Genomic DNA, 25554 nt, shown 5'->3' on the forward strand with positions numbered 1-25554 from the left:
ATTGTGACAAAATATATGAAACCACCTTAAATGTACACAATAAAAACACTGTGAAGCAACTGACTGGGTGCCACAGCCACAGATTATTATTATTATTATTATTATTATTATTATTATTATTATTATTATTATTATTATTATTATTATTATTATAGTCCGGGTTCACCTGCAAGTTAGGACTAAAAAAGTGGGAAGGAGACATCTGAGTGGGGAATTGAGACAGTCTTGTGTCTCATGGCTGTTTTCCTTCTCTTTGTGATCGTCAGCAGTTTCTGCTGTCTGTATTTGTGTTTTGCCCGTCACTCTGCTTCCTTTTCAGTAGTTTATGCTCATTCTGCTGCTCTTGGTTGTCATTTTATCATTGTAATAAACTTTGAGAAGCGCGAGCGTTTCCGGTGTTGTGCTCCGGCCCAGAGTCTCCGCCCAACTTTTATTTTGAAGCGACGCACGGAAGCGCTGCGCAGTGGCGGTGGCAGGGTGGACGGTGTTCGGTCAGACAGAGACGCTCCGCGGTGCGTTTTCACGGAAGATGCTGAAGAAACGGGAGCTGTTGGTAAGTTTAACAGTTACTCGGTAAACATGTAGAATGAAGACCCGCAGAAGCACAAAACCCACGTCAGTGTTCGTGGAACGCGCACATTTTTAACACGGAAAGCTCCAGCGGTACGTAAACGGGCAGTGGGTTTGTTTGGGTACTTTACCTCCCGGAGTGGAGCTCAGTGATCCGCTGTTAGCCTGCTGCTGTGACCGGCAGAAGCTAACGTTAGCCCCCCGAGTCTGGCTCTGACATTGACGCTTGTTGGAAGGAAGGGGACTGATATTGCTGTAGAGTTAGTTAAACGTTCTGTGTAAGTCAGCTCCGTCGCTCGTGCTTGTCTGTTGCACCGAACGTGTTAGCTTACCGGGGCCAGCGGCAGCTAGCCGCCTAACCGAGGCTAACGTTACTATAAACGGCCTGAATGTGAACGTGATGCCGCAGGTGGAGAGAAGAGGTGCTGGTTAATATGGTGTAGTGATATTGAAGGTTGTATTTAGAGTAAAAGAATAGTTTCAGTGACCCGTTTAAACGGTTTTCCTAAGTTTAGAGCATTACAAATGTTACTATTATAATACAAACACGGATATATGTAACGTTTATCACACACAATTGTGTTACGCTTTTATGATTATTTTATTCTTTTATTATCAGGTCATAGTGGGTGGTGGAGTCGTACTGTCGGGGGCTTTATATAAAGACGTGGTTCTAATGTTTTGGCCACCTCTGAATAAAATACCCTCCAGTGCGACTCTACTACCAACTATGAGCTCAAAAATATATACACGGTCAAATTTAATCATCAGTCTAGAACTGAAAATTAGAATTCATAGAGCTGCTTGACTGGATTACATGAGCTAGTTCAGGTGGACCGAATTAAGCGGCCAGTGAAATTATCTCTAACTTTACCAGCTGCATTAGTTATACAAGATCATCATTCTGCAGAATCATTTTAGCATCTTTACTTTAATGAGATTCGGATGCTAATGGACAGAAAACAGTTCTTTAAGTCGTTTGGTCCTTGAAGCTCTGAATGACCAAAACCTGCAGAGACCTAAACATTTCAAATTTCTGCAAAAACCTTAGTTAAGAGACACATGCGGAACAAATCTTGGTTAGACTTATATAATTGTGTTATCAACAGTATCAAGTTCAACAGTGGTTAAATACTTTTTAAAAAAATCGGTAGCAGAGAAATCCCGTTGTTGGTGTACTACTTGCACTATTGGCCTTTATTAAAGTACATTTCAGACCATGCATAGTTCTAAACTACTTGGTGTCATACATTCTCAAGGCAGGTTCTTGCACTTTTACTTGAGTATTGAGTTTTTGTACTTCTTTAACCTAAAGCGACGCCGGTGTTACCTTAATTATAAAATTGTGTAATGCAACATGACTGTAACATGTAAGTATTTTTATGAAGCCAACGTGCAAGAAGAGTAGGAAAATTGTAACAGTTATACAAAGGGAAACACAAAACCGCTGAGAGTTGGCTTTTACAGACAACTAGTACATGAAAGTATCAGGTTTATCTTTTTAAAGATTTGTTGAGCTCAAGGCTTAGTTCAGGGATTTTATCCAAATGAATGAGTGAACTAGGGAACCTAAGCAAGCAACGACCTCTTTTAACACCAAAGGCACTGAAATAAAACACTGATAGGCTGCTCAAATATTGACCAGTGAGGTGTGATGGCCAGTTAGGCCAGTTTGTTTTTCTTTTACACCTTTTGACATGTCACCTCATTCAATTACAGAGTATAGAATATGATCTAGAAACTACAGAAAACACTTCTGCCTGCACAGAGCATATATGAGGTCCACTTTTTTCTTTCTTCCTTGCAGAGGTCTACCAGAACATGTGACCACCGTAAAACTGTCCCAGATTTCATGTGACACCGTCAGTGTTTGAACTGGTGCAGCAGCAGCATCAGTGTGACTTCAGCCGTTTGTTTAAATAGTGTTAACAAATAAAACGTCCCTCAAATTCATTCAGATAATTCCTCACATTCCTAAACTTTGTGCTGTAAGATGTGTTGTTCAGTGCTTTCATTTGTGAGTTCCAGACAGTAACTAAATCTACCCCTGATCTTTAGCTGTGTTTTGCTTGCAGCCCAGCCAACAGGAGTGAAAACTTAATTAGTTTCACGGGATTAACCGAAAGGACAAAAAAAACCACTATCCACTTGGATTAGTAGTAACAGACACAGGACTGATCAATTGTATAAGCTGCTATCGATGGAAAACTAAATTTGACTGGTTTTACTCTTTGTGACATGGTCATCACGTCACACACCTGATGAGAGTTAAGTCCCGTATTAAATGTGCAATTGGAAAAGGTGCAAACAGGAAAATGAAGATGTGTTAAACTAACTTTAATTTTTAATAAAAATGTAAATAATTAAAAGAATGAACTAATTGTTTTAGCTGTAGCATAGGCTAATAAACTGTTGGACTAATCCTGTAACATGTAGACATGTGTCTAGACTATTTCACCCTCATTTTATATGCTAAATTAAAAAGCTGTGTTTTTTTTTGTTGTTGCTGAAGACGTGTGTCAGAGGTGTTGTTGCACAGCCCAACATCAGCAGCAGTTAGAATTTTTTTCCCAAGCAGGTATTTACTGCTTGGGGAGGGGACACTTTTGGCTGGAACAAAATCAGCATTTAAATTGAGCGTTTCCACAGTGATGCAGTTGGTGCTGCAAAGAATAAAGCCGTGTTTGCAGACTTGTTGCTGAAGGCTTGATGCTGATTTAGCCTCTATCAAGGACACACTCATTCATTTGACAATCATACAGAACATGTAGCGACAACAAACTGAACGGGCAATTTAAACACATGTTCTGGGGCGTCAGGAACTTTGTAGTGGACACATTCTCAGTTTTTAGACCTTTTTAATAGATTAATTGATACTAAAAATAAAATGTTTTATGGAGCACTAGTGCAGAACAGTGCTGGAAAAAGAAGAGCTAAAAATAGATTTGTATATACCCTCAAATGGTTGTGCTGAGACAGCAACCAGTCCTGCAATAATGTACAAACACCAAGGTCACTGATGGCTTTTTTTCTCTGTGATTAACTTTCGTCTGGTGCAGACAGTAATCACACTGTACACAGAGATTTTTTACACAAGCGAGACGTGTGCTCGGTGTGTCTGTGCTTTTATTTGGTGCCTCTGGAGTTCATAAACCAGCCAGTGTGTGTTGTGTTAAAATCAATTCTGGCTATAGGTTAGTGTGGGAATCAATATTAGTAGGTGGTGTGTCTGTGTGTGTGCATTGAGTTGAGTGTACCAGCAGTTGTTTATATTGCAGGCTGATATCTTTCCTTCCTAATCCAGCCAATTAACAGAACTGTGTGCAGCAAAGATAAATTTGACATATGAAAAACAGCATAAGGTAAAACTGACAGCTTCCCAGTCTTCTACTAACTATCTTAACTGGAAATGTGTAAGCTGATCTAACTGATGTAATGGATTCAGATTTCCTATTGTTCACTGAAGGGGAAACGAGACTGACTTTAAGCCATCAGACACCGCCACCATTTCCACTACAAATGTAAAAAGTCTGAAACCGAACCTGACTCATCATCTTATAAGGGATAAGATGATGAGTCAGGCTCGGTTTCAGACTTTTTACATTTGGGCTGTGGTGGAAACATGTATCTGTTTATTTATGCTCAGTTTCCATGTGAATTAAGAAAAATGGGACTTTGTGTCATCAGAAATAATTTCCCTTCTAACATAAGGCGATGCAGATGTCTGTAATGTTACACATCCTGAAGAAGCAGTTTTCCTCATAGCTGTTATATTTTTCCCAACAATCCGTAGCAGCAGAGATGGGCAGTGGTCAGTGTGACGACTCTTCTTTGTTTTAACAGAACGCTGTCTGGGTTCATGTGCTTCTTTAAAACATCATCAGTCGCGGCCTGAGTGTCCACCAAAGTTCTAGCTTTGCTCCTATTATCAGCAAATATTTGGAAACTAACTTGTCATTTATTTCACGTCAACCAAAGGTTTTTATTTAGTTCCTTATTCTATTTGGGAAAGTTACTATCAAAATCATGCCTAAACAGAAATCTGACAATGTTGTGTCCAACTTGCTACGTAATCCTGAGCAGTTTGAACTGAGTTCTTAAGAATATATTTGTAAAATTTGAATATAGAATAGTCTATAGTAGAGCTGTATACTTGATTGGTTATTAAGGAGAATACAGATTATTGTTAACTTAAGTTGTGTTATGTCACATTATGGAGTTTTTATGTATTTTTGTAGTTGGGTTTCTCTATTTTTATGCCTCTAGATTTGAGTACCTTTTTATTTTGTCTCATTTTGCTTATTTTTATGTGTGTAGCTTTACATTTGTTTACAGTTCCCTTTGTCAGTCGCTGTGTTGTCTCGGTTCTCTTTTGCATCTCTCTGTGGTCAGTTTGCCTCATATTGATTCTTTCTGTTGTTACCACAAAGTTCTCTTTATGATTAGGTATCTGTCAGTTAAAGTTTTTGCATGTGTCTTTGACAGCTTTTGATTTTCATTGATTATTTTCACATCCTATATACTGAATAATGCAGGAGCTAACTTATAAGGAAACACATTTCCGGAATAATCCCTGAAGAAAACCGCAAACGGCCACTAAAAGACAACTGAAAGGGGAGTGCAGTTAGCTGTGTGGTTATTACCATAATTATAGTGATTGTTGTTATAGTGTGATGTACTATACAGAGAACAACACTGTTAGAGAGTCTATGGGGAGCATTTAATTGTGTTGACTGTATGTCGTGTGCTGTTGCCATGCAGACACACAAACACACCATTAAGCAGCTTATCCTGAATAAAACGACCCCAAACAGGATCTTAAGGCTGGGATTCAGGAAGTGGATCATAAATGTAAAACAACTCAATGATTGTGAGGCTGAAGTGTTCTGTGTTTGCTCTTGATGTGAGCAGCAGTGTGGACAGATGTGTCTGTGATTCTGTGAAGGGGGTGGAGGTGCACCGACTCACCCCTCCCTCCTCATGATAACCTATTTGTGGAGAGCAGCATCCTCTCCGTTTCTCAGCCTCTTTCACACTGTGCTGATTCCTTCCGTTAAACTCTGCTCTTGTCTCAGTTGGCCTCATGCTGATGAACGGCCTCCGCCGCCACCTTTATGTCCATTTTGGCAGTGTTACGTGTCTGCTATCATCCACTGAGTACTTCCTTGCAGTTCTGCTGAAGCTTCAGCAACTAACAAGATGGAAAGACTTAAACGGATTTCTGGAGAGGCTATATTTAGAGATCGACCAGTGTGGACAGACTTAAAGATCTGTGTGGTGTTTTCCCACAAAGTAGAGCAGGACCCCACTGTGATGTTTGTAGTGGTGTACACTTAAAAAAATCTCCTGCGAGTCCACGTGGACAGGTAATTTTTGCTAGTGGTAGATGACAGATTTGTGCAGTTATTAAAGTTTGGTTATTCTGAAATGAATGAATAAACCTCACAAAGTAATTGAAGACAAGAATATGAAAATGTTCTTACATGAGGCACAGGGAAGCCAGAGTGTACATAAGCCTGGTTTGGTTTCATACTTATGTCTCTGGCTTCTCAATTTAAGTGACTTGATTTTGTACTACCCGGTAGCTGTTACTTCAGTTGGAGCCAGTATGAACCTTATAGGTATATTAAGAATGTGGACGTCATCTTATGTCTCCATGTTTACATGAGCTGTTTGCATTGTATAGGTTTTGCCTTACAGAATGAACAACTCTTTAATCCTATTTAATTGATTGACTTGACAAACATTTACATAACCGCTGCTAGCAGACGTCAACTGTCACAGCTGTAGTGTCAATTTACAGTGATGTTGATCTAGTTTTGATGGGCCTTTTCTTCCCTCTCTAACCAAACAAACATGCTTACAGATACATAAAGTCTGGCAGTTATTCAAGATTCAAAATTCAAACAACTTTATTAATCTTCCAAAGAAACAAAAGCAAACAAAAGAATCAAACCCAGAAGAACCAGTGTTGTATTTTGCAGATAGTCAACTAATACACGATATGAAATTATGATTCATTCTTTCACATGTTAATACTTATTTATAACCTGGAGGACAGGGACACACCACTTCTGTGTGTATAAAGTGACTAGCTCCAGCTTCAGTTATGAACCTTGAGATGCACGTTTAGTATTTTTGATTGCTTTTCACACTTTAACCATGGTTTGCTGATAAGTGTTTTGCACATAAGTAACACTTTAAAGGGGTATTTTTTTACAGAGAACAATATTTGTACACTTTGGTGTTTACCTTATCCAGCCTAATTAATGGGAAAATTCAACGAGAATTTAGAAAAACTCAGATAGAGCTGGTCGCTCTCGCTGTTTGCATTAAAAAATCAAATCTCGTCTACAGTCTCTGCTCTCAAAATCACATCATAGTGTCTTGATTTTAACCTACTTTTTTTGCAGTGTCTATCACTTAATTAGAGAAATGATACAATGAAGATCAAGGTTATGACTCTTTGGGGCAAAGCTTGACTAATGTTCATGTCATACTTTCTAATAAATGAAGCATTTGTGTCCTTCCCTCCAGTAGCTGTAGACCTTGAAGTCGGTCAGGTGGGATGTAAAATGAACACCAGCAGTTAGTCAAGTGTGTCGTTAACAGCCTCTTTGTCAGGCAGCCCATCATCCTCTTGAGTTTAACTTGATTATAAGAATCTGTGTAGCTGAGAGATGGTGCAGAGAGCCTGCAGAAATATCTGAAGCAGATATTAAATAGGTTTGTGTCTTAAAGAGAAGACATGTTTTGCAAAAGATTTATTTTCCTTGAAGGTGTAACAACTAAATTTGTTTAACAGCTCTCAGAATGTGTTAAAACAGTACGTAATTAGCAGTATGTAAGGTGCATAGGTAAGGTGTGTTCTCAAGAGCTTTCAAGTCCACGCATTGTAAAGTATGTGAAAAAGACTGGTGCACAGTAAGTGCAAGGATTACAGCAACTACAGAGGCAGTGCTGAAGAAGTGTGCACTGTTTTAGCTCATATGCCAGAACATTACGTGTGTGTGTGTAAATGCACAAAAGCCAAGTCTCAACTAAATTAACAAAATTAGAACTTAGGTCAGGAAAGTATTGGAGAACAGAATGAAATCTGCTAATTGCCCACAGGGTTGCACCACACAATCATTCTCATCATTTGTTCATTATTTTCTTAGTTTACTGTGCTAAGACAGAGAAAAGCAGGGAATCCTTAATGTTGAAGAGCTTAAGAAATGGCTAATTTGTGCATTTTATCTTAAAAGAACTTAATCAGTAGATAATGAAAATATTTTTCGATTGATTGATCGATCGTTGGAGCTCTGGTGTCTGTGGGTCTTCAAAATAAAGGCCACTGGTTTTCTGAAAACACTTTATTGCAGTTTTTCTGAGTTATAGACTGCAGTTTATCATTTGCTTATGGTTCTTGCTTTTTGCTTTGCATTTGTCTGCAGAAGTCTTCTGTATAATATTTTTATCCAGGTAAAGCAGTAATTTTGATTTGTTTACTGCTGCTCAGGCTTATTGTATTTGATCTCATGTCATTAATTGTGTGGTTGTTGAGACCTGCCATGCCACTTGGCTAATAAGGTATTTATGTTCTTTGGTTGTATGTGTTAAAATTTCCTGTTGTCAGGATTAACAGATTGATTTTATTTCAAACGCAGCTGCAATGAAGTGTGGGAGCTAAAACCCAACAAAAGTTTGCGAAACATCAAATAATTGGTCGAAAAATGTTGCAGGTGCAAATATCGACTTAAATGTCTGAGGTTTTCCTGCACATCCCTCTTACTGTCACCTAAACGGTTGCAGAATATGACCTTTACTGTCACAAGTTCAATGCTACAGAAGCATTTAAACTAAACACTTGTAGTTCCTAATTTGTCTTCAGTACATTGTGGCACATGCCACATGTTGCTGTTAGGTTGTTGACTTTGGAACATTTAATCTCCTCCACCATGTGTGTTAGTTGTCAGTGTTATCAGGGTTTGAACCTAGAGCAATGCTTAAGAGGTCACTTCTCTGCATATGAGTTTCGGGATGCAGAGATACGACTATAAACCATAAAGACACAGTTGATCTGTATGACCTTAGATCCTGGTTGTAAATTCTAGTTAATTACCACCTATGTTTAAAGTTCACTTCCTGCTCTTTAGAGCACATCTAGAGCTCACGTGTTGCTCTACTAGTGATGTTTAGGTTTTTGAGTGGAGGACTTGAGGGGGAAAACCAGCATCCCTGCAGGGATCTAGCACTTAGTCCACACTGTTTCTCATCTCTCTAATAGAGTTTGGCTTGGATCTAATTGGAACTGCTGGGAAATGATAAAAGGCAGCAAATTGTATTGAGGACAGGATGAAAACATATTTTCAGGAGTGGATCTGAGACTTGTACATTGACCTTTTCCATCTGTTTTGTTTCACTTTTGTGTGTTTTTAAAGTCAGATGTATCAGAAAATAATCATTAGTCACACTAACATCAGCATCAGAACCCAAAATGAATCTCCTTTCTCTTTTAGATTAAAATAATTGCTCTTTATTTACTGTCTACTTCTTTTTAATCCTCGTTAAACATCAGCTCTGTGTATTTTTATGATGCAGATTTCTCAATTTTTATCGTAACTACAGCTTTTTGATGAATGTACTGTGAAGCACTTTATATTGCAGCGGTGAAATACAGTATAGTAGAAGTAATGGTTACATGAACTGGAAATGATGAAAAACAGTACAAATACTTTGATATTTTACTTTATTACAGGACTTGAGTAAATGTACTTGGCCACATCAAACTACTTTTTGTAGCAGATTTAATGAGTTATTGCAGATATTTATTTCAGATTTTACTTTTTAGCCTCCATCAAAAATGGTTAAATAACTGTGTGGCTTGTATTTTAAACTACACTGGTATTGTTGTGTTTGAGATCTTTTGCTTTTTATCTGCATCTGAAAGGATAATGTGCTTATTGTCAAGGAAGCACAGGCAATTTTTAATCAGTGCAAATGCAAACCTCATATAGGGTTTCACATCGGGTAGTCAATTACCAGAATGGTGAGCTGAGGGATTGAGCTGTTTACCTTCATGTTTCACAGCTTGTGCCAACTAATTTTTCTCCTTACATTGTGACATTTTAAAAATATATTTTGAGCAGTCATTGTTAAACATCAAGTTAGTTAGTGCTGTGGAAATTATATTAGACCTCTTGGTTTGTCTTTTTGTGTGCATGTCATACTAAATTATTTGAGATCTTCAAAGAAAATCTGACATTAAATTAAATCAACCTAAGTAAACACAAATACATCATTTATTTATAAATAATTGGGTTTATTAAAAAAAAAAGGTAAAGCATTAGCAGATAACCAAGTAATACCAAGTAAATGTGTAATACCAACCAAGCCAGTGAGGAAAAGGAATAGGCCCCTTAGATACTACATCCAAAAAACTACCAAACTACATACATCAGTTCTTAAGCTATGCATTTCTTTAGGTTGGACTGTAGGACAAAGCTGAATGGTTAAAGCACAGGCCAAGTTTCGGCAGCATCCTGGGTTCCAGTCCGTTTGGGACAGTGCTTCAATGTACACACCAGGGGTTGTGATCTCCAGTGCCACAGTCCTGCTTCTTTCCCACCTATCCCTGCACAAACCTCATCTTCAAGCAACTCATTAAAAACACCTGATCCAGGTCATCAGTGGTTGGTGGATTTTTGTAATAAAAAAACAGGACTGCAGCTCTTGAGACCTGGCCACCCCTGTTATATGCCCTCCTTTCTCTTATGTTTCCTTTCGGCTCTTCGCTTGAATCTGTCTGACTGCAGCTGTCCTCCTTTCCTAAAGAGGGCAAACTGGGAGACTTGATCCATCAGGTAGAGTTAGAAGAAGCAGAATCCTCTAAGCTGCAGTCATTACTAATCAGAAGAAATCCTTCCACCCCGAACAGAGGAAGCAGGCGATGTAATGCCACTTTTTGCTCTTTGGTTAACTTGGATGTGAGACTTAGACCATACGTTTATATCATGTTAGCTAAAGCTAAGAGCCTATGATTGGTGTGGTAGATCTAAGGAGGGTTAACTGGAGGAAGATGGACCAGATGACACAGATCTCTCTTTATTTTTTTTCTCTCTCTTTCTCAGCCTCAGCTGATCACAGCGGTAAAATATGCCCACTGAACTATTAGAGGTGGATATCAACACTGATATTTAATTTCAGTTCACCAAGTCCAGAATTGATGGATTTTGTTCACAATATTTTTTTTTTTTATCAGATAAACACCAATGTAGTTTAAAATGAATTATAGATAAAACCGTTGTAAGCTTCACTATAGACTACATTGTGGACAAAGCCATTACTTTTCTCTGCAACTGCAAAATGAATAAAACATACAAATGTCTTTGCTGCTTTAATTCGGTGTAGAAATTTGTCTTTAATAAAGGGTTTTAATTGATATTTTAAGATGTCTCAAATTTCTACCAGCATCACCTCTCTGGTGTTTCTGTGAAACATGAAGAGTAGAACATGTCTCTGTTACCTGTACTCCACCTCTGAGTCTCTGCGGCATCACTAACCTGCAGTGATTATTATCGTCACCACTGAAACCTGCTGCTCCTTCAGTGGTTATTATACTGAGCTCCTGGGTGATAAACTACTGTTACACATGGTGTTTTCGCTGCAGCAGGTTCGACTGTCACCCAAACCTTCAGCAAACATTTGGTCTTGTTCAAACTCAGACTGTGAAAACATTAAAACTAGATGTGAAATACCTGGAATTCATTTACTGCTGTAGCCAGAGGGCAGAATTTATTATTTATTTATTTATTTCTTCCCCCCGCCACTTGGGTGTGGTGACAAGACGGAGATAAATAGCTCAGTTGGATATTTTAGTCAATTGTTATCTACTTATGATTAGCAACCAATTGATGGATACAGGTGGAACTGAATCATTTAGCCTACAAAAAAGCTATTTTGAAAACTAATGAGTTGAGTCATTCAACAAGAGAAACTGTTATATAATGTAACGTAATCAGAATCAATCTGCTCAGATGTACCATGTTTTCAAATGTCATCTCCATAAATGTAGAAGCTAATTAGATGTAACTGCGTGAAACAAACTGCATAGGCCGTATGGATCAGGTAGTGACTATGCTGGGTGGGTTCAATTTGAGGAGACCACATCCCTATTCCCAGCCCAACAGTGGTGGTCCCAAGCCCTGTAGAAATCGGGGAGGCTTGTGTCAGGAAGGGCATTGATGGTAAAAACTGCGCCAAGTCAACATGCATCTGCTGTGGCGACGCTGAATTTAGGGCATACGCTGAAAGGACAAAGAAATGTTATCCGACACAAAAAGAAATTGGTGCTATGTTTATTGGACTGTAGCTGCTTCAGTCAGCTGTAAAATTAAACTCTGCAGTGAGACCTTGACCTGAATTGCTGAGTGAGTTTAGCTTGAAAACACGAGTATCCTGGGAAAGACTGTCCCTAAGGGTTTACATATTTGTAAGGATATTTGCACATCAATAGAAATTTGATCTGAGCTCCTAAAATGGAGCATTTCACTATACTATGAAGAAAAAGATGGCGACAAAGTGATGGAAAGACGTCACAACTGTTCTCAGACATTTTACTTTAACGCGATACTGATACAGTTTTCTATGACGGAGTTGTTGAGGTAAACTTACTGTAACTCCTATTGTGAAGCGTTTTTAAATAGCTTTTCATAGTGACATGAAAAATGAGCTGACATAGTAATAAAAGTTTATTCCTCCTCATTGTGGGAGAAAATAAAGAGAAGCTTTGTTCTGTTTTGAAATCATGTGGGATTGAGCTGAACTGTCTCTCCTCCCTTTGTTTCCTGCTGTCTTTAAACACTTGGAAGCCCTGTCAGCATCCTGTACTTCCTCCTCTTTTCCAGAAATCAAGTCTTCAGCTGTCTTTTGCTTAATGGAAGGAAATAATGTTAATCATGCACGACAATAAGCCTCCAATTGTGGATGTGTTAACAATCTTCATTTCAAGTTGTTTGAATGGGTCAGACCCTATGATGGAAGTTGTACCAAGAATGGACTATTCTTCGCTTTTTTCACACCAAACACTAATGAATCTATTATTAATTGATTTAAAGTTGTTAAATTAAATTCCTGTTTGTATGATATTGCAGGAGGATGTTTACTGCAGTCAGAGGTGCAGATTGTCATTTCATGTTCACTTTTACAGGAAAAAGTTATGTCATGCGGTGTTAACAGTTGAGATGCCACATGTTATCTAGGCCGTCTCTTGCTGTGCCTACTATAGTAGTTACCTGCTAAAATTTTGCTAAAATCTGCTTCAAATTAGATAGAGGTCAAAAAAATGGATGTATCTACATCCGAATGCCCAGCAGCATTATTTGGACAAGCTTATGAAATAAATGAAGGTAGACCAATATGACTTGGCAGCTCAAGACTGGACTACTGACCATGATGCACCACGTCCACACGTATATCCAGACATCAGTGTGAGAACAGCCCATAAACAGTTGTTTCCTGTAAATCTCCTGTTTTTGTCTGTCAGGTTAACTGTTCTTCTGTGTATTTGTGTTGCAGCTTTCCGAGAGACAACCCTCCAGTGAAGATGAGACCATGGTCCCAGTACTAACCTCCAGAAAAGCCAGTGAACTCCCTGTCAATGAAGTAGCGTGTATCCTGCAGGTAAAAGGCTTGGGAGAGGCTGTAATGCATTAAGGACGGACCCAGTGGAGCTGCTCAATGGCCACAGGTCAGACTGTGGTTGTCCTGGGCAGCTTCCAGGTGTGATTGTGCTAAGGACGTTTCTGCTAAAGAGAGGAACTGCCCAAAATAAATAGTGGAAATCAACACTTTACTAGAAAAAAAGTTCTGAATATATTGCAAGAGGGTTCTTGTAAAAAGTGGTAATTACATGGAACGAATTGAAATGTAATTTAAAAAAAAGTGGGAGGCAGTACCAACAGTTAGGGCCATGACTTGCTCAGACATTTCTTTCTTATCTTACTTCCAATCCATTTTTGACTGTTTGGATATTTTTTCAGATTTATCGTAGTTTTATGTATACAGATAACATAATAAAGTATTTTTGTTTTTAGTTTAATTATCAGACAGTTTTATAACTAACCATTGTTCTGTTATGTTGGTGCCCACAGGCTGACCTGCAGTTGGGTTTGACCCAGGAGGAGGTGAGCCGGAGGAGGGCTTATCATGGCTGGAACGAGTTTGACATTAGTGAGGGGGAGCCACTATGGAAGAAATACATCTCACAGGTAACCAATGAATCACACTTAAACGTTGTCATGTTTAAAGTAGCTGTGTCTTTATAACAAAGGAAACTAAACAACTAAGCAACAGATTGCAAGACTAAACCATTTCCTGCCATTATACAACATGGTATCAACATCATTGTGTTGGTGTAGGTGACTCATTCACTTTCTTGTGTATGCAGCACTGGAAATACAGGTTTCCCAGACATCTCTCTTTAACTTCCTAACACTTCAGGTGGACAGGTTCAAATTCATAACAGATGTATAACATGTGAAAACATATTAATGTTTTCATAATTAATGATCATATTGTCTTCATAATTTAGTCAAAAAATATGCATAGTTATAGCCCAGGTCTCTCCCTGTGGAGATAATCTAACAACATATTAGTGTTGTTGCACTAACTGCCAATTAATGAGGTAAAATCTTTTCTTAGTTTTTGCTTCTAATATTTTGTCCACATAATTTACATACACACAGGATGTCATGTAAACACTAAAACATTTTGTAATATTTAGATACATTTGTATCATTGCACTTATGCGAATAGTAGAAGTTGGTGGCACCAGTTTTCTAGTCAGTGCCCAAAAAAAATGCAGGAGTTTATTGACCAAATATAGCTCCAGCCAAACTTCAAATGAGGAGGGAAATGTAGTGAACATAATCAAGATCTGACAGTTATTTATTAAAAATAAAATGTGGCTAAAAACCCATCTGTTTTGTTTTTTTGTTTTTTTTTTGCACATGAGGACAGTTTTCAATTGTTTACCCAGTCAGTTAGTTTTTATACCAAATAAACAAGACTAAATTAGAGGTATATGACAGTAAACTGTGTGGTCTTTCTGCAGTTGGCTCCTTTTTCAGTCTCACCATCCATGTTCTAACACTGCTGACTTATCAGCCAATGACTCTGAGGAAGTCCTTCACACATCCAGCAGCAGCAGTTTGAATGCAGCTCCTAGATAAAAACAAACTATTTTTATCTTGTGCCTGATAAAATGTCTGAACAATGACACTGTGGAACATGACATGCCTCCAGTCAGGAAGGAGCAGCAACGAGACGACCAGATTCAAATCATTTACGCCACAGGAGCAACAGCAAATCAGAATAAAACAATACTGTCCGTTTTATAATTTCTATTCTGTACAGATGAGTGATAATTATAATTTTCCTTGTCATGATACTGAAAAGGGCTTTCCCTGTGATGCCATGGCATAACGCAGTGTGCGCTCATATCAACGTAGGCTTATGTCAGTAGATATTCACATTCAAAGATTGGATGCTGCACATGTTCCTGGTAAAAAGAGAATAGAAATGTCATGAGAAAAGACACAATAACATACACCCTTTGCTAAAGATGAAAGGAAAAGATGTTACCCACAAAATGTAAAGATTAAATACATATAGAAATATTTGTCAATCCTTTGCACTGGTTTTTGGCTTTGCCTATGATATTTTTCTTGTTGCCACATTGCAGACTGCCTTAGTTTTTACTTCTTTTTTGCCAGGTGTGTTTTATCTTGAAAGCTGAAGGTTAGATAAAGAAAGTACTCAACTTTATCTGGCTTTGAAAATACTCCACCAAAGGCTCTAGAAAAAACTTGACACTGTTAAATACATTATTTTTCAATATTGTTTTTATTATTACAGAAATTCTATTGCTGTATGACTTCATTATTTCAGTTGTACTGTTTTTATATGTGTACTTTGTTTAAAATAAGCTTTAAATCAGTGAAAAAACATTATGAATGTTTCATGACAAACAAAGATTTGAATATAATTTGGCTTTCAAATTGCTAGTCATTCTACATTCCAACCCTTACGTATGGTCACTCTCTGACTAAGGATTGAAAGAGTAAAACTGCTAATGCAAGTGGCCCAAATGAGTTTCCTGCATCGAGTGGCCGGGCTTGGCCTTACAAATGGGAGGCAGAGCTTACACATCCAGAGGGAGCTTGGAGAAGAGCCCTTGTTCCTTTGCTTCAAAAGGAGCCAGTTGAAATGGTTTGGGCATCTTATAAAAGTGCCTTCTGTACGCCTCCCATTGGGGTTCTTCAATGCATACCCAGCTGGTAAGAGACCCCAGAGTAGAGCAAGAACATTCTGGAGAGATTATATCTCATCTGGCCTTGGAACGACCCGGGATTCCTCCAGAGGAGCTGTGTGAAAAGTCTCACTACCCAATTCTGGATAAGTGCAAAATAATGGATGGATAGATGAATAGACTTTGGCTTTAGATCATTTCAGCTTTGGACTAGAGCGTAAATTATAAACCAGTTTCAGTTGAAAACCAGTCCCAAATTGACCATTCAGAGGAATCGTGTTGCTCTGAGTGTATCAGCTCCTGTTAGTGAAGCTTGTATTTTCCTGACAGCTGTGCATCACTAAGAGATTCAATAAAGAATTTGAACTTTAAGCACAATCAATAATGGGTTTCAGAGATGTATAAAGACTTTATGTCCATGTAGGTATGTAACTTCCTTGATTACTTTTTGTGAATTGGCGCTATAAAAATAAAGTTTAATTAAAACAGTGAAGACAATGAAGAAAATCCAAAATCAAAAGAAGCTAAACCTATTTCTGTCAGTTAGATTGGCACTCTGCAATATTCGAACATCCAGAAGTAGTTTTGTACTGTTCTGATGTGTCGAGATGAACTCTGATCACAGAAATTTCTGCTGCTCAATGAAGAAGGGACCAGCAACAGCAAAAGAAAAAGAATAAATATAGAATTTCAGCTGGAGAGGATGAGAGGTGAAGGAAACAGGGGAAACGGGGAGATGATAGATTTTTAGCTTGGTTTACACACCAAAAAAAGCTGCGCATCGTCCAAAACCTGGCTGGTTTTAAAACTGTTCAGGCTTAACCTGACAAGTATAACAGTGAAAGGAGGAACAGCGGAAGAGTTTCTTGTATCGATATTCATGTTCAAGCACACTTGATTGCTGATTGTTATGACAAAAATGCAACAATTAGTTGTTTAAATAAGTCCTCCTCTAGACCTCCTGCCTGGCAGCTCCAACCTCAGCATCCTTCTACTGATATATTCAGTTTCTCCTCTGAACATGTCCAAACCACCTCAATCTGTCCTCTCTGACTTTATCTCCAAAACATCTAAAATGATCTGTCTCTCTGATGTCCTCATTCCTGATCCTGTCCATCCTCGTCACAGAACCTCAACATTTTAAGCCCTGTTACCTCCAGCTCTGCCTCCTGTCTTCTCTTCAGTGCCACTGTCTCTAAGCCAAACAACCTCTGTCACACCTAAAACACCTCACCACTGTCTTACAGCTCTCATACATGTCCTGCACCACTCTAACATACTTCTCTGCCGCTCCAGACGTCCTCATACGATACCACAGCTCCTCTCTCTGCACCCTGTCATACGCTTTCTCTAAATCTATGAAGACACAATGCAACTCCCTCTGACCTTCTCTGCACTTTTCCATCAGCGTCCTCAAAGCAAATACTGCATCTGTTGTTCTCTTTCTAGGCATGAAACCATATTGCTGCTCACAAATGTTCACCTCTGCCCTTAGCCGAGCTTCCACTGCTCTTTTCCACAACTTCATTGTTTGGCTCATCAGCTTTATTCCTCTGTAGTTAACACAGCTCTGCACATCTCCCTTGTTCTTAAAAACCGGCACCAGTACACTTCTCCTCCAGTCCTCAGCATCCTCTCACTCTCCAAGATCTTGTTAAACAAACTAGTCAGAAACTCTACTGCCACCTCTCCTAGACACTTCCATACCTCCACAGCTATGTCATCAGGACCAACTGCCTTTCCACTCTTCATCCTCTTCAACATCCTCCTCACTTCACTCTTACTAATCTTTGCTACGTCCTGCTCCACACCAGTCACCTCTTCTACTCTTCGTTCTCTTTCATTTTCCTCATTCATCAACTCTTCAAAGTTCTCCTTCCATCTTCCCATCACACTCCTGGCACCTGTCAATACATTTCCATCCTTATCTTTAATCACACTAACCTGCTGCACATCCTTCTCATCTCTATCTCTTTGTCTGGCCAACCTGTACAAATCCACCTCTCCCTCTTTAGTGTCCAACCTAACATACAAGTCCTCATATGCTCTTTGTTTGGTCTTTGCCACCTCTACCTTCACCTTACGCTGCATCTCCCTGTACTCCTGTCTACTCTTTGCTAGTAGAGTAAGGAGTTAAGTAATTTTACAGTCTCAAATGTGGAGTTTTGAAAGCTGCTCTCTAATTAAACATGGAACAAGCAGCTTTGATAAAATCCTGTATCTATTTTTCCACTAATTGAGTATAAGTCAGGGGAACCTGTAGCATTTGTTTCCTGTCACACAAAATATTTTGTAAAGTAGCTTTACCCACTATTACCCCCTCTGTATTATTCAGTAGTTGGTACAGACAGCAGCATTGAGTGCAATGAATTTAGTAGATTAAAGAGGGAAGAGCTGAAGTTTCTGCTGCTGTGTTGAGTTGATGTGGAAACCAGGTCATTGGGATGCTGGGGTTTAAAATAGATGTGAAACTGATGACCTCTTTCATTCAGTGAGCTCCACCTTTTTTCTGTGGATGACCATCTGTTGTTATGACTAGTCCTACCTTAGTGTAAATTTAAGCTCTATGAAAAAACCCACTAAGGATCTGATTCAAATTCCCATTTTACAATTTATCATTTGTTTAAACAATTGGCATCACTGCAGTCTCCTTTAGATCTGTGCACAGGCGTAAACATGATTTTACTCACCCAATAGTGTTTCTACGTTAACTATACAAGTAGCATTTTTTTCATCCTACATATTATAATCTAAAAAAGTCCTCACTTTATAAATGTCTCTCTCCGAAACGACCATGTCCATGGCCAAGACACTGAAACTACTCAATCCCAGCTGTTGACCCAGCTTGATCCAATGTACTATGAGTCCTGGTCCTAAGGCTGATGAAAATTGGGAGGATTCAGTCAGAAAGGGCATCTGGCAGGATCTGCTGTGACAACCCTGAGTTGCTGTCACTCTCCAGAAAACCTCCCTCGCTTCCAAAATTTCCTGGCTCTCTTTAAAAAAATGCTCTCCTCTTAAAATGTCCTCATTCCATAAAAAGGTCCTAAATATGTCCTCACTTTATGAAAGACTTGCATTTTGGATCAGAATACGAAATGTTGTCTCTTTGGATTATTCAGAATTTTGAAATTCTGCGAGCAGTTTAAAAACTCTGCCCAACATGGCACAGTGTAACTTTTCATTGTGTGAAGTGACATCTGAAGCAGAAAGTTTGAATTTTCTAAACGGCTCTATAAAATATATTGTTTATTATAAGAAATATAATACACTTGATCCTACTATTGCAATTGCCATCTTCAAGCAGAGCATCTGTGTCAGATGGGTGGAGTCACAGGCTATGCCATGTAAACTTTCTTAACATCCCCATAGACAAGCAAATGATAGGTCCACTTAGACAACAAGAAGAGGGAAAATATCCATCCCAAGTGCCCTCCTGAGTTTAAGGTACTGATAAATATCCAGTCAGCAGTTTAATTAGCTTAGCAATGAGCACCTGTCCCCCACCAGTCACACAAATGTACACACAGCTTTGAGGGGCAGGTGAAGCTGTTGCCAGCTTGCCTTTCATTTGAGGTCAAGCACACAATGAGAATATAGGCTGTATTTTGATTCTGCTAACCCAGTTCATCAATGTCCTAACCCCTCTCCATTTCTCTCTCCAGTTCAAAGATCCTCTTATCCTGCTGCTCTTGGCTTCAGCTGTCATCAGTGTTCTCATGCACCAGTTTGATGATGCCATTAGCATCACAGTGGTATGTTTAACTTCACACTAACAGCACACTTTACTCATTGAGTTCTATTTTGCAATTCCTCTCCTGCTGCGAAAACACTTGGTCATCCAGGTTTGGGTATCCAAAGGTTGAGTCCATGTGAACGCGACTTCTGCCTTCTCTGTTGGAAAGCTTTTACCCCTCTTCCAAGCAGCTTCTTCTGAGTGAGGCGAAAATTAGCTGCTGGTATCTGCCTTATTCGAGTTTGGCATATGCAGCTATATAAAAGCAATTTTTTCTTTTGGGTCCCTGTGTCGGGCTGTTGTTCAGTAGTGAATAATTCCAAAAGGAATGAGGAAGAAGAGGAAAAAGGGAGTGAGTGGTGTCGGTCCATTACAGCTAAAAATATCCGGACAAATAACAGTAATAATGAAAAAGTAAAGGTTTGTTGATGAAAACATTGTATGGGATTCTCACTTTAGGGCAGAGGAATTCAAACTGGGGAATCTCTCTGGGGAAGATGAGACAGAACATACAGTTCTGAGAACAATAGGAAATGTGTTCATGTAATTTGTCATGCTCATCAACACACACACAGCTCTTAAAGGCAGTTGAGGTATTTTAAAACTCTGCACAGCTAATTGCAGCAGTTAGCAGTCAGAACTCTGTCGAATCAGTGTTTTGTTTTTTGTTTTTCTTTTGTTTTTTAAGGTTTTCTTCAGTATCTAAGAAAATTGGCAATAAATGTTTCTGTTGCTGTAGGCTCAGACATGGGCTTGTGTCAAAGAGCCTGTAAAAACAGGGTCATAGGTTGTGTGGTCAAGAGTCACAGAGCAAACCAAATACCATAATTGGTGTTTGCTTATGTACTTTAAAGTGTGTGTAGAGCAATTGTCGTACATTGTTTGTTGATTCAGTATTGGCTCCTGGAAACAGCAGCAGCAGGATTTCATACCAGGAAACCTCAAGCCTCAGGATGTGTTCAGTTCTCTCTCTAGTTAAAATAGTGCTGGTGTTTGATGTACAGCAGGGCAAACTCCGTCATTAAAGCCTTTGAAACTCTCTGCATACAAACACAATGCAGTCTTAATCATGTAATGTAGATAAAGTATAAAAAACTCTTTGGCTTCACTTCACAATGTTAAATAAAATGCATTTTATACATTTAATCACTATTTTGTGAATGTAGTCTTAATGTTTAAAAAAGTTAGAGTATTTGAGCAAAGTCATGGTATTTTGTAAAATAGTAATAGTATTTCATTCATACTGTCAGAATATTCTGAACAACTGTCATATTTGTCATATTTTGAGAATTTGTCATTTTGAGAATAGTTAACTTTGGGAAAAAAAACCCAGATAGGTAGATTCATAGTAAATCAAGGAACTGATATTTTGTTAGTAACAACAAAATGTTGTGTCAATATTTTGTAAAATAATTTAAAGACGAGAGAAAAATCTTAGTATTTTGTGATGGGTATGGGTATTTTATTGATATCTTCGGAATGTTAACCTTTCATAAAATATGTATTAACACAAGCTTAAATATTAATATGAAATAAGTATGAACTAAGTATTAATGAAAATCAAAATTTTATGAGAGAAGTCATATTTTAGGATGCTGTACCTGTCCGCCATACTAATTAAGTGTTTAAGACTCATTCCACATCACCACGGCGTCCCACTTTTAAATCTGGTCCTGGATCCTTAGCTTTGTGGGTCACACCCCACCTCCCCTCTTTCCTGTCTGCCCTCCTGGTGTTGACCAAAGGCAGAAATGCTCACGCAAAACAATGACTTTTATTGATCTCACAAGTTTTATCTTGTACATGTTAACTACGCTCAATAGTATAAGATGATATGAGAAGTGTCAATGGGTGTGGACACTTATTAAAGGAGCTGTAGATCAGTAACTGCTGTTACTGTACAGTAACCTGGTGTCATTATAGATATCAGTAAGCCGCAGGTAAATGAATGTTAAATCTCAATGGGCCTCATCTCCCTTTCTTTTGTTTTCTGCAGGCCATCATCATAGTGGTGACAGTTGCCTTTGTCCAGGTAAGTCGGCTTTGGGCGTGTTGCCGTTTTTTATTCTCTGCTAACAAATGTGTGTCTTTATTTTTAGGGTCCTATAAATGTATAAAGAGCCTGCTGAGCATTAATAGAGTTTATGTGTTGTATCTGTGCATATATGTGGCTGAGTCTAATACACTTTTGTATGTGCATTCATGACTTTATCTCAGCTCCAGCGTTTTTTGGGGGGATCCTATAGATCTCTGCAGGATTGTTCTGAGTTGTTGTTTTTCCTCTCTCTGTAGGAGTATCGCTCTGAGAAGTCTCTAGAAGAACTGGGGAAGCTGGTGCCTCCAGCATGTCACTGGTAACAGATTCAACCATCTATTCTCTTCTTCTATGGTTCACAACTGGAATCTGACTTTTCAGAATGGATTGAGCAAAGCTGATCCTCTAATGTGGGAATACATTCAAAATCTCTTTGTACAACACAGTAACAGTAGGGATGTCATAGATTCACAATAACAAAAAATTTACCAGTAAGGGTCATTTCAAAAGTCTGTATTTGCCAAATAATTTCCTCAAACATTATCTGGTAATTACTAGGACATTTGTATAATGTGTTGGTAAATTATGGTTTTGTTATCAGGACAAAATAAGATGACATAGATTATCTAACAGGTAGGTTTATAAAGGTACATAAACAGGTAGGAAAAACAAAAATAAATATTTCATGCAATAATGAGTCATGTACAGTGTGCAGTGTTTTTATTGTTGATCACTAGTATGAAATGCACCTGAAAGCTACAGGTAATTTAAGCAACTTAATCAATGTGCTGCGCAGACGTGAGTTAAATGAATGTTCAAATTATAAGACAGATGGATTACAAAGTGGGTTTATAATGGGACACAACTCAAAGTTGTCAAAAAAAAAATCCAAAGTTCTGTTGTCAGATTTCTTTTTTGGTAAGTCTTTCTAGAAGAGATGAATAGGAATCACTGTGGTATTTAACATTGGGAAATGTCAAAAGTTATTGTCCCAAGAGGCTTAAAAACCTATAAAGCAAATGTCACCAAGTCATTTGACAAAGTCTCACATCATGTTTCATCAAGAGATCAATGATTAAATTAACTTGAAAACATTTAATTGGAGCCACACATCAAGGACAGAAAGGGAAGATACAAAGTGTTAATTCAGACAAGTTCATCAGACGTCAATTTACACCTCAAATAACTACAGAGAATAACACACACACGCACACACACACACACACACACCTACCTACCTGTAAACTGAGTGTGTTGTGGTTGAACTGTCCGGCGTGGAACATCGCTCAATTTTTTTTTTTGACATTATCCCTCCATCTTTCTCTCTTCCTACCAGCATTGTTCCGTATCCATTTAATTAAACACACTGCTATACTTCTCACTATCAATGTATTTGCAAATAAAGTTAAATATTCTGTCATCTTATTTGGTTCACAAACATCTAATTTAGATGGCCAAAGTACACAGGGATATCTAATGTATATAATTATATTTGTTAATAAATATGTTCTATTGATATCAGCCCTTTGACAAACACAGGTCAGGCTGCTTTTTGGACTGGTGTTTATTTAAGAAAAGTTAATTTATGTCAGACTTAATTCTTGATTTATTGCTTTGTTAATCTTTCTGACATGATTCCCTTGGTTTTTATTAAGCGATATAAGTATTTCACTGTGAATATATCGAGATCATACATGTTACACATCAACACATCAAAAGAAGGCAGTAAAATAAAACCTGCTTGAATTATAACATCAATCAACAGAAAACTAATTTGGTAACTTAACATCAGATTCATTTTTATTGAACTATACCAATAACACCAAACATTCTTAATAGTTAATCAGATAGGAATTAAGCCACTTTATTATACAGGACTCGTGTGTGAGAATTTATTTTAAAATATGTACCTGCTGACCTGGAGAATTTAATTAGCATTGGGTGTGTTTCATTTGTTGTTAATCATCAGTTTAAAATGTATAATTTGGTTTTTCAGTGCAGCTAAAAACTACAGAGTCAGGGTGTAATTGAACCAATCTGCAGAATAAATGTTAGTTAAATTAATATTTACTGATTACCAGGATAATCTACAGTGTGTGTGTGTGTGTGTGTGTGTGTGTGGCAGCTCAAACTCAAAGAATCCAAATTTAGTTTAGCAGCCATTGTAGGAAACTGAAGGATACTGACATTTGTTCAACTCTTCTTGTTTACTATAATTTCTTAATTAAAAAAATGTCTTGTAATTTACAGGTGATGCCAAGATATTTCTGGTATAATAATAGGAAAGTTCCCAGAAAATGAGAAGTAAAACACAGTGTTGAAAACTCCAAACAGAGTTATTCCCATTATTATTGTATGAGTGTGAACTATATCTGGTGAACCTGGGGGCTTTTCTGCCACCTGGCTGGGTGCACACTTCGCTTGGTTGGTGATCCAGCTTTGTTCTGTCTCAGTATCAGGGAAGGGAAAATGGAGCATCTGCTAGCAAGAGAGCTGGTTCCTGGAGACACAGTCTGTCTGTCGGTGGGAGAGAGAGTTCCTGCAGACGTTCGCCTCTTTGAGGTACGTACACACACACACACACACACTCACACACAAAGTTTGTGTATTTATCTAGTGCAGCTTTACTGAACATGAATATATATTTGCAGGAAGATATGCCTGTAACCTTGAATCTGCCCAGTTCAGCCAGTCTTGTGTTTTCACAGATCCCATTTCTTATGTTTTCCTAGAAACTGAGAGGTTTAAAAAAATAAAAAATGAGACATGAATTCATGTGTTTGACTTGTTCTGACCTAAGGTGTAGGTTCAGTCCTAACACCAGTAGAGACACAACAGGATCCCCCTCCTCAGTTACTTTAAGGTGCAGTTAAAAAGTACCACTGCTTCCCTTTCAGTCAATTCACTCGGTACAACATAAGTATGAGACATCGTGCCCCAGTGTACTTTGCAGCTTTATCAGCTTGCCAGATGTCCCATACGAGGTTTATGTACATTAGATCAGTTTATTTCTTTTAGTAACAAATTATTTTGAGTAAATCATGCTCAGCATTTAATTTTTCCCATCATAGCCTTCGACAAATTTGAAAAAGAGAGGTTCACCTCTGTGGTGAGTCTAGCATGAAAAGCCACCAGCGTGATCTGACTAGTGCCAACGGTAGAGTTACGCTGCAGCAGCTAGAGCAACAAACTGCTCCATATCTCATATGCTTAGGACGGTCACAAGCCAAAATTCCTGTCTACTAAAAAAGTCATTTTTTTTAAATAATGCATCGGAAAATATTAGATAATGAAGAATGCAAAGGTAAACCCTATGTTGCTGCTGCTGGTAGCCCTTTACCAAGATGCCATGAAGCAAAGTGAGATTATCTTCATGCTGCAGGACAATGTTTAGTGTCCCTCTGTCTCCACCCTGACAGGCAGCCGATCTTTGCGTAGATGAGTCCAGTCTGACAGGGGAGACCAGCCCCTGCTCCAAGTCTACCTCTCCCCAGCCGGCGTCCACCAATGGAGACATTGCCTCCCGCAGCAACATTGCCTTTATGGGGACACTGGTGCGCTGTGGCAAAGCCAAGGTAACAACTCAGTCTGCTTTTTGCTTAACATTTTATTACCACAGCAATTGTACTGCTTGGGTCTTTGGCTTGGCTCAGTTTTATTCCACGTGGGACCTGGAAATTAAAAGGATATAATGCAACAAGATTAAACACACTGAAGTTTTCCATATGTACGTGATGATCGTTGAAGCTGCAACACAAGCTGACAGCCTTTTTAACTAGTTACTGAAATACTCCCCAGGGAATTGTCATAGGAACTGGAGAGAGCTCAGAGTTTGGAGAGGTCTTTAAGATGATGCAAGCAGAAGAGGTACGTTATCATACATTTATGCAAGTTCTTAAAATGCAGGCTAAGTGTTTATTG

The 25554-nt window shown here is 38.5% G+C and overlaps 1 protein-coding gene across 2 annotated transcripts in view; it reads left to right on the top strand.

Annotated features, from left to right (window-relative positions):
• Positions 1-440: 440 nt before the first annotated feature.
• atp2c1 (ATPase secretory pathway Ca2+ transporting 1) overlaps positions 441-25554 on the top strand; it is a 42165-nt gene continuing 17051 nt past the window's right edge. The window contains exons 1-9 of one of the 2 annotated variants that reach the window (XM_067509122.1): positions 441-553; positions 13129-13233; positions 13704-13820; positions 19528-19617; positions 21595-21630; positions 21891-21952; positions 24087-24195; positions 25053-25208; positions 25432-25500. In XM_067509122.1, the coding sequence (XP_067365223.1) occupies positions 530-553; positions 13129-13233; positions 13704-13820; positions 19528-19617; positions 21595-21630; positions 21891-21952; positions 24087-24195; positions 25053-25208; positions 25432-25500 (768 nt within the window). In that variant the 5' untranslated portion in view covers positions 441-529. Of the gene's footprint in view, positions 664-13128; positions 13234-13703; positions 13821-19527; positions 19618-21594; positions 21631-21890; positions 21953-24086; positions 24196-25052; positions 25209-25431; positions 25501-25554 lie in introns of both variants that reach the window. The other variant, XM_067509123.1, reaches the window with a different exon arrangement.

The sequence above is a fragment of the Channa argus genome, chromosome 7 (genome assembly GCF_033026475.1).
Source record: "Channa argus isolate prfri chromosome 7, Channa argus male v1.0, whole genome shotgun sequence".
In the NCBI taxonomy this organism is placed as follows: Eukaryota; Metazoa; Chordata; class Actinopteri; order Anabantiformes; family Channidae; genus Channa; species Channa argus.